Source organism: Falco punctatus (assembly GCF_963210335.1).
Source record: "Falco punctatus genome assembly, chromosome: 7".
In the NCBI taxonomy this organism is placed as follows: domain Eukaryota; kingdom Metazoa; phylum Chordata; class Aves; order Falconiformes; family Falconidae; genus Falco; species Falco punctatus.
The window spans coordinates 32,671,206-32,680,906 of record NC_137587.1 but is presented as its reverse complement, the minus strand read 5'-3'; the positions used below and the strand labels follow the sequence as shown (position 1 = coordinate 32,680,906).

The following is a 9,701-nucleotide window of genomic DNA, read 5'->3' as shown; positions in this document are numbered from 1 at the left end:
GCACAGGCCCACCTCTCCAGTGTGTCAAGGTCCCTCTGGATGGCATCCCTTCCCTCCAGCGCATCAACGGCACCACACAGCTCGGTGTCATCGGCAAACTTGCTGAGGGTGCACTTGATCCCACTGTCCATGTTGCCAGCAGAGGGGTTGAACAGCATGGGTCCCAGTGTGGTATGGATGCCTGAAGAACACCACTCATCACTGGTCTCCACTTGAGTATTGATCTGCTGACCACAACTCTTTAAGTGTGACTATCCAGCCAATTTCTTATTCACTGAGTGGTCCACCCATCAAATCCATGCCTCTCCAGTTTAGAGATAAGGATGTTATGCCAGACAGCGTCAAAAGCTTTGCATGAGTCCAGGTAGATGATGTCAGTCGCTCTTCCCTGATCCGTCAGCACCGTAACCCCATCATAGAAGGCCACCATGTTTTCCAGGCACAGCTTTCCCTTATTGAAGCTATGTTGGCTGTCACCAATCACCTCCTAATTTTCTATGTGCCTTAGCATGATTTCCAGGAGGATCTGCTTTGTGATCTTGCCAGGCACAGAGGTGAGACTGGCCAGCCTGTAGTTTCCTGGGTCTTCCTTATTTCCCTTTTTAAAAACAGGGATTGTTTCCCATGTTCCAGTCAGTGGGGATTTCACCGAACTGCCTCAACTTCTCAAATATGACAGATACTGTCTTAGCCACTTCATCCACCAGTTCCCTTGGGACCTATGGATGAATTTCATCAGGTCCCGTGGACTTGTGCACCTTCAGGTTCCTTAGATGATCTCAGACCTGATCTGTAGTGGGCGGTTCTTTGTTCTCCCAGTCCCTGCCTTTGTCTTCTGTGACATGGGCCATGTGGCTGGAGCACTTGCCAGTAAGATTGAGGTGAAAAAGTCATTGAGTACCTCAGCTTTCTCTATATCCCAAGTAACCAGGTCTCCCATTTCCTTCTGGAGAGGGCCCATGTTTTCCCTAGTCTTTCTTTTAAAACATATGTACCTATAGAAGCTTTTTTTGTTGCTCTTGATGTCCCTGGCCAGATTTAATTCTGTCAGGGCTTTAGCTTTCCTAACCTGATCCCTGGCTGCGCAGACAGTTCCTTGGTATTCTTCCCAGGCTACCTGTCCTTCCTTCCACCCTCTGTAGGCTTCTTTTTTGTGTTTTATTTTGTGCAACAGCTCCTTTTCATCCACGTAGGCATCCTGGCTTTTTTTGTCCAACTTAATCTTTGTTGGGATGAATCACTCCCAAGCTTGGAGGATGCTTGAATATTAACCAGCTTTCTTGGGCTCCTCTTCCCTCCAGGGCTCTATCCCGTGGTACTCTAGCAAGTAGATCCCTAAGAGGCCAAAGTCTGCTCTCCTGATGTCCAGGGTAGCAAGCTTGCAGTGCACCCTCCTCGCTGCCCTAAGGATCTTGGACTCCACCGTTTTGTGGTCTCCGCAGCTAAGGCTGCCCTTGAGCTTCACATTCCCCTGAAGCAGTGCCTCAGCTGGTTTATACTGGCTTTACTCTCTTTAAATTCAGTGGACTTGTGTTGGTTTTTGTCTTCTAACCTTGCTCCTGCATACTTCTCACTGTTAGGCTTGCTTCTATCAGTTGCAGAAGCTGCAGAGATCTGAGGCTTCTTTGGCAGTATCTTGCACCTAATAGAAAACTTGAAACAAGTTTCCTTTGTTCCTAATTGCATCCGCTTACTGCAGTTCTGGGGGCGATATTGGGAGTAGTAAGTCCAGATTTAAATACCCTGTGTGCTGAAGGCTCCTATTCTCCGAAGGGTATATGGGCGTAAAGGGCTTGGTTTACAACAGTTGATTTAATGGATGTTGTTAACAGCTCCTGTATTTAACATTATGCAAACTTCATTTGACTGCAGTCTTCTGTGGTAGTTGCTAACTTCAGTCTGAGCTAAAATTCCAAATTTAAAACCTAATGAATAAGGGGCACTAACTATTACTTTTCTGTTTACATGGAAGTATACTTGCACGAGAAATCAAAAAACCAATTAATTTGGAATCTGTCTTGTAGAATCTGTGCTTAAATTTCATGTGTACTTGAAATATCCAAGTCTGCCCATGAGCTGGAACTCTGGTGAGCAGTAAGTGCTTAACTATGGGAGAGTATTTGATCCAGGTGTGTGAGAACTGATGCTGTAGCACAAAGCTGCACTTTCCTGCAGAGGTAGTCAGTCTGTGCTCAGGACATGGAACTGAAATAGACAAAAATTAAATTCCAAAATATGCAGCACAGAGAATGTGAAATGCTGGGTTAAGTCTGGATGATCTCCACATGAGTACAGGACAGGAAGTTAGCCTGGTTTACTGCTGTGCTCCTTGCCCGAGTGCTCCTGAAGATGGGCTGTTGTGCCATTAGCAGTTAAGAGTTTATGGCTCTTGGTTCCTCACCAACGGGGGAGGGAGATCTTCTGTAGCAACTGTCACCGTCACCCACAAAAGCTTTCTGTCAAGCAATGTGCAGCTTCTGGTAGCTGTAAAACACCACCAAACAAACCCTGAGAAGCACAATGTTGAAACCTGTCATGCCAAAGACATATGGCATGTTGCAGGCAAATGTTACTCTGTCAGCAAATGCAGATCCTCCCACCCCAAGACTGCCATTTGACTCGTTATTTGCATAACAATTTTACATTGCTGTACGTAAGCAAACATAAAGGGAAGCATCTTAATATCTTGTAGTACTTGTTTGTCATCAGTTAGGAGCATGAATAAATAGGCGTGTTACACTAATAAGAGAGCAGCTAGCCTGCAGCATTGTAAGTGCTGCTCTGTTGCCCTAAGATGTCGTGCAAGTCCTCCTGTGGAGTAAACCATGCCAACACCATTGTTACTTTTGCAGTATGTGGTGATTTCCACCTGGTCTCTGGGGTATTCTGCTCATCACAGGAAGCATCTGAAAATGCTGTGTATTCACTGACAAATACTCGTGGTTTGGTTTAGAGACTGAGCCCACTGCTTCTAAAAATACATTCCTTTCTTCCAAGGAAAGAGCTAGAGCTGCTGTTCTTTCCTTTTCAGAAGTTCCTCCACCCTTCCACACTGCTTGCAGTCATTCTAACTTCTCCTCTGTTGTTTAGGTGTGGTGTGTGGGTAGCTTTATATTGTTTGGGTAATGCACTGAATGCTCATTGACTTAATACTGGCTGTTTGCCTGTGTATATTGTTTTTTCTAACTCAGCATGTACGAAGCTTTTTGAGGTAGTAAAATCAGAGCCATGAAAGCCTCCACATAGGGAGACGCAGAAGAGGAATTTTGTGCAAGCAGTTTTTAGATAGTGATGCATTGTCCAACACGAGCAAGCTTTCTGAACACAAGGGGCTGTTTTTATTTTGGCCTTAAAAGGTCTAGGTGTACAAAGCAGTTTCCTAGGGGGTGATTTCATAACACAGGGAATTAATCGCTGCCAGTGGGGGCTGCTTATGATGATTGAGCCAGTTTTCCCCAACACAAATTCAAAGATGAGATTTTCTATTCTCTATCATCTACCTATTCTGTCCTTTGGAGTCCAACCCTTTTGGGTTGTATCCAGTTCCTCACACTATTCCAAGGGTCATTAAGAGATAATCAGCTCTGAATTATTATGGGGCAAGAGCAGTTGTGTAGGCATATATTCAGTTTTACACGCTGGTGATATAAACTTTGTTCCAAGTAAATAGTCTGGCAAAACATGGTATTAAATAAGTGAGATTTTCCAAGTTAGATGATAGGCTTGTCCACAAACAGAGGGAGTTTACAGCGTTCAGTTTCCCTCTCATTGACAACTTAGAAGGTCACACTCACCCCAGACTGTGCCACTACAGGACCCACCGTGGGCATTTAGAACTTCAAGGTCAGAACGAACTATAAAAGTACACTCTTTGCAATTAAGTTAAGACAAAATTTCTGTTTTCCTTTTCCACTGCTGGTGAGGGATGGCGATTCCTGATGGTTTGGGAGCAATTTAAGTACAGAGCTATTCCAGTGAAGGCTGTGTTGGCACATGAATGGCAGATCACCTCAAATACGTGGCTGCAGGCAGGAGTGAGCCCATGGAGGCTCCCCGGGCTGATGGAGCCTGACACGCGTGTAACCAGCCCAACCACCCACCCCAGCCACCATCAGAAGGTGAAGAGCTGTCATCCCCGGCCGCTGGCAGGCACCGGCAGCTCACCCTCTCTTCACTTCTGAGCTACATATCTCAGGGACTCTTGGCTGCGGTGCTATTATGTGTGGTCAGAGACTTTTATCACAAATAGTCTGTTTTTCTGCTCGTTAGGCAGATGAACCGCACGAGTTCCCAGCAGCAGAGGGCAGCAATATAACCTATGCCAAAGAGGAAGTTTTTGCGCCTTTTGAAATAGACTTCTTCACATGCTCATTCAGTTTGTTTACGTTATATTACTATTCAATTACGAAGAAGCTGTTTGTGCTTTCCTCCTTCCCTCCCCGTGGCTCAGCGCAATGGCTTTCCTGTGATTATAACTTTCTGATGCCACAGATGGAGCACAAGATGTTGACAGCTCTGGCTTCTCTCACTGGGCAGCAGAACCGATGCTGTGGCTGGCAACACACCGCCGCTGCTGCTGCTTTTGCTTCCAACCGATTTTTCCACAATAACGGGAGTATTTGTAGACTTTTTGCTTGGATTGGTTACAGAGGAAAGAATTGGCTGAATCAGGCTACAGTAGAAATGGGTTTTGTTTCCGAAGTTCTTAGTGGGTTTTAGTTTATTTTTTTCGCCAAAAATGTCAGTTACAACACTCCATGCATCCGAATGAATTCCCGTTCGTACTAACTGGATGAGCTGGGGCCCTTTCACTGGCGTACAACGGCTGAAATGCAGCTGCGCCCCGCGTTCTGGGCGTTACACAGGAACGTTAAGGAACATGCCCGGGAACACTCGGCTCCTGCTCTCCCAGCGCGTTTTACTGGCAGAGGGCTGGTGCCCACCCGGTGCCCGTGGCCACCCGCCGGCCGCCGCGCAAGGACAGCCTGCAGCGGCCGGGGCCGCCCCGCCGGCCGGCCCGGCCCGGCCCCAGCTCCCGGGCAGGGACGGGACGCGGCGGCCCCGCAGTGGGGCTCCTCTCACGGCGGCTCCTCGCAGGGCGGGACGGCGCCGGCCGCGGCGCGGGTTACATAACACCGCCCGCCGGGCCGGGCCGCGGCGGCGAGGGCGGGCCCTCCGCGCAGCCCCCGGAGCCGCGGGGCCGTTGCTAGGCAGCCCCGCCGAGGGTGGGTGAACGCCCGAGCGAGCGGCGGCGACAGCGCAGGGGGCACAGAGACCCGCGGCCCCTCGGACTGCCCGCGGGGGACACGCCGGCGGCGGTGAGTGGGGCGCGGGCCTACAGCGCTGCCGGGGGCGCCGCTCGGGGCCTGTTGCCGGTGCTGGGGAAGCTGGGGGGCAATAACGGTGAGGCGGCGGCGCCTTGGGACTGCGGCGTCCTGTCCCGTCCCGTCCTGTCCCGCCGGGGAGGGAGGGAGGACAGGCGGGCGGGCGGGCGGACGGGCGGGCGGCGCAGCGCAGGCTCGGCTCGGCTGGGCTCACTGACAGCCCGCCCGGCGCCCAGACCCGCCTCCTGTTGCTCGGCGCTGCCCCCCCCGCCCCGGCCCGCACCGCCCGTCCCCGGGACCGGCGCGGCGGGGTGAAAAGCCGCCCAGGCAGCGGGCGCCCGGCCCCGGCCCGCGCCTTGCCGTGTCCCCGAGCGGGCCGCCCCGCCGCACGCCTGCGGGCTGCCCTGCGGGGAGCGGTTGCGTCGGGCACAGCCGGAGCCGCGGAGCAGGAGCGGAGGCAGCGCCGATCCCCGGGCGGTATGGGAGCTCCCTACGTACCGATACGTACCGTAACGTAGCCGCAGCAATGGCAGCGCACCTCCCTAAATAACGCGCGCTAAGCTTTTATTTCACTTCTTTATAAAAACCGCGTCTGCGAGCGAGTAGCAGCCTGGTGGGAGCGCTCGGCGCCGTTCCGCAACTTTTCCTGCCCCGCTGTCAGGCTCTTGCCGAAGCCGGTTGCTCAGCACTACTGTCACATTTCTTCAGCTCTAGGTCCCCGCTGCCAGGACGCTACCGCAGTTCGCAAACTCCTCGGTTCTCTCCTACCCCACCGCTATCCCCTTAAGGACTGTAAATATACTCTAGCTTGGCTCCGATTCCCCGTAAGCAGCTCTGAGCTTGTCTCCCTTTTTCTTCCTGAACAGTTAGGTTTCCCAGTCCTTCCCTAACAGCCCCTACCCTCAGTTTTAGATTCTGTGCAACACCTGTATGTAAACACCCCTGCTCCAGTGTGTAGTAAGGTGTCGGTTTCTCATACAGTGGCTTCTGCCATCTCTTTTATTCCCAAAGCCTTATTGGTTTGACCTGTGTGAATTTAGGTCTTTGTCCAGGAAAATTTTATTCCTAGAAATAGGTCCACTTGGATAGGTTAACAGACTGAAATCTGCAGAAATTATGAATGTGTATGACGATTAATTGTGAAAATGATGGTTGTAAGACACTGCTTTCTTTTGCAAGTTCACCAGAGCAGGATGCCTGCCTTCTCCTTTGCCTCAAATCTAAGCCTGGCTATCTTAAATCATTAAGGAAAAATAATATCGCTATGCTACTCTTATCAGCTCCTTGCTGCTACTTTTGGATGTCACTTTTAAGCCCTTAGCATGCTGCATGCCATTTGCAAATCTTTGTACGCAGTGGTTGTTTTCTGGGGAAAGAATTTTAAAAATGCAACAAAACTTTAGAAGCTGATTGGTTGCCTTCAAGTGTTTTCCATCTTTTTCTAAAAGTGTCTCAAATCTGTGGGTTGTTGAAATGCACATCAGCTTGGCACAGTCTCTGGGCCTGCCAAGTGTGTGAGCCAGTTGGATCTCAAGGAAATATGACTTGCTGCAGTGAGTCCCGTGGCGACTTTTATTTCAACAAGAAGCAAACATCTTTTGGTGAGTCACAGGAACATTGTTCCCTACAAACTAGCTGTCAGGAAGTGGAGCCTGACAAAGCTGATGGGCTGTCTATAAAAACAGCTTTCCCTTACAGCCAGTGCTGGTTTTCATGTTCTACGTTGAATCATCAGATCCGGAGTCCTCTCAAATTCCTAAGGAAGGCAGAATTAGCTGCCATTGGGGGTGCGGTACTGTGGTCTTTGCCTCTTGTATACCTTCTTCTGATAGTTCCAGTTTGTTCCTTCAGCCACATATTTCACTGCTTCTCCTTCCCCTCCCATCCTGGGCAAGACTTTTACTGTGCTTCCAGGTCTGTTTGTGGTACGTATGTCCTCTGTGTGGCCTTCGTGAACTGACCTCGTTGAAAACAAGTGTCTAGCTTTTCCTCTTGTGTAAACCGTTTTCCTGTGCCCCTCCAGTTATCTGTGGCTCCCAAACCATACTAAAAACAAATGTATACACTTGTGGATGCTTGGCCTCAGGATGCGGCTGCACCTGCATCCACATGACTTTGAAGAGCAGTGCCACTGCTTGAGGGGGTGCTCCAGACTTAGCATCTGCACCACAGCTTCAAAAAGATAACTAGCCTTCATTCTTTAGCATAGCATCTGTTGGAAACGAGGTGTATGCTATTCCTCAATACGTGTATACACATGCATCTTGGTATTTTCCCTTAAATAATATTGTATTGCCATTTCCCCGTTTCAACCTACTGTGACACAAACAGAACAGCTCCAAGGTAATTAAGTTCTTGTAAATTTTGTCGAAACAGACCAACACAGAAAAGCAAGTCTAGAGTCAGACACTTGCCAGTTTTCTCCAGTTTTTAGCTTAGTGACTGAGTGATAGATTTGTAAGTGACTGCCTCCATTTCACAGTAAGATATTTGGTGTAGATGAATTCGGAGAAGGATTTTCTGGGTGAACACCTCTGAACTAGCATCTCCCTCAAAACTTGAAAGATAAATAACTGTGATTGGATACATTGTGTTTTGAACATGGAAACAGAAGATTTTAGTACAGTTCAGTGTAAATATTTAATCAACCGAGGAACACGGTTCTGTAGGAGATCTGATTTCCTCAGTTGTGCTGGTCACAAAGCGCTTTGTTTTTATGCCTCTGCATCTCCAAGGCACAGCTCCTATCTTTGTTCTGCCAGGCACACATTTGCGCAAGTACATCAAGTACAGAAGGGCTATGATCTCAGCTAGTGTCTTTAGAGCTATTTTATTTTTACAAAAGTGGCCAACAGTTTCAAGACCTATTGAATGTCATCATATAAGCATAATTCCCTTGAAACCAACCAAAAGTCATGATCCTCATCCTGACGCAGAATAATGTATTCTTTGATTCAGCTGGCAGGGCAAATAACAGATCATTTGTAGCAATGACAAGATACTGGATTTTTGGTTTTGTTTGGGTTATTTTTAACTGTTAGTTCTTATCAACTCTAGATGGGATTTTGTGGTGCAGCTATGACTTGTCCTGGCAAACTTGTTCTATCATATATACAGGTGTGATGATGTCCTTAGAAAGGGTCCCTTTACAAGTGTGTTGTACATGTCCACTTAAGGATTGTGGGGTAAGTGTGAACCCTGGCAATTCAGGCATGTGAAAGGAAAAAGCCACATGGTAACAGGAAAAAATTCTTGAGCTCCAGGGATGTTAACAGGGGGTGTAACTGGCAAGGGAGTTTCTTTACTTGGCACAGTTATATGAAGACAAAGATATTCAGGCATCTCAGATCAACAGGAATAAATACCAGGTTCCCAAATACCTCTCTGAGTCTGGCTAAAAACCTTCCTGCTGTCTTTGGAGGTGTAAGTTGTGGAATACTTTTATTCTTCAGGGAAGATACCTCTTAAGGTAGTGCCTACTGGTGGTCAGTAATGTCTCAGCTTTCTCAGGCTTCACTTCACTGCAATTCTGTGAAATTGAAAAATGCAAAGCTGGTGTTCAGGGTCTTTTTTGATCATGTGGGTCTGCTCTGAAAACAAGTGAATGGCAGGATTTGTGCCTTTAGTTAATATTGATTAAATAAAAGTACTCTGAAATGATAGGAGAAAAACTGAAAAGTGTTTAGAACTCAGTGTTTAAAATTCAAAACTCAGCTTGATACTGTTTAATGTTAAGCCCCAAACTACACATCCTTGAAATTTGCTGAAGTTTTGGTCTGAAATGTAATTCCATTGCCTGCAGCTGATATTGGCATATGCATTTAGGAAGGCAGAATTTTCTTGTAACGGTTCTTCCAGGACCAGCTCCACTATTGTCAACATCGACTTAAATAGAATTTTGTTCATTTGTTTGAAGATTTACTTTTCTTGTTTGTTCTCTAGTGTTTGACTGTTTAGGACACAACAGTCAGAATTTTAAAGAAACAGAGTCTTTTTAAATGAAAGGGGAGAGCCTTCCGTAAGCATCTCTCCTTACACACTCTTCTCTGGAGCTGAGCTTCAAGCTGGTCCTTGCCTTCCATGAGAATTGGTGACTCTGCCACATCCTGACTTGCGACTAGGTGAAGGCATGACAAGCAGTAAACATGCTATCTGATAGACATTGCGTGAGCTGTTGCTTATCATGCTATGTTTCTGTATTGTTAATAAATTGAATCACAGGATGGAATTTCCTGTACATAAAAAAATGACTCAAGGAGTTGTGAGCCCTGGGGTATTTAACTTCAGCTATCTGAAGTGGCCCCACCTCAATGCTGAGATAAAGATGTCAGATCTGACGGGGAAGGGAATTCTCGTTGATACCATATGTCTGGTTAA

At 47.8% G+C, this 9,701-nt stretch overlaps 1 protein-coding gene across 6 annotated transcripts in view; it reads left to right on the top strand.

Moving 5' to 3' along the window:
* SYNE3 (spectrin repeat containing nuclear envelope family member 3) overlaps positions 1-9,701 on the top strand; it is an 89,002-nt gene that overhangs the window by 11,577 nt on the left and 67,724 nt on the right. Inside the window, exons 1-2 of one of the 6 annotated variants that reach the window (XM_080396251.1) lie at positions 5,235-5,318; positions 6,773-6,925. The exons of 1 other annotated variant lie outside the window; for it this stretch is intronic. In XM_080396251.1, coding sequence (XP_080252377.1) covers positions 6,865-6,925 — 61 coding nt within the window. In that variant the 5' untranslated portion in view covers positions 5,235-5,318; positions 6,773-6,864. Of the gene's footprint in view, positions 1-5,182; positions 5,319-5,653; positions 5,802-5,840; positions 6,926-9,701 lie in introns of those variants that run through there. 4 more of the 6 variants (XM_080396250.1, XM_080396253.1, XM_080396255.1 and 1 more) reach the window with 4 other exon arrangements.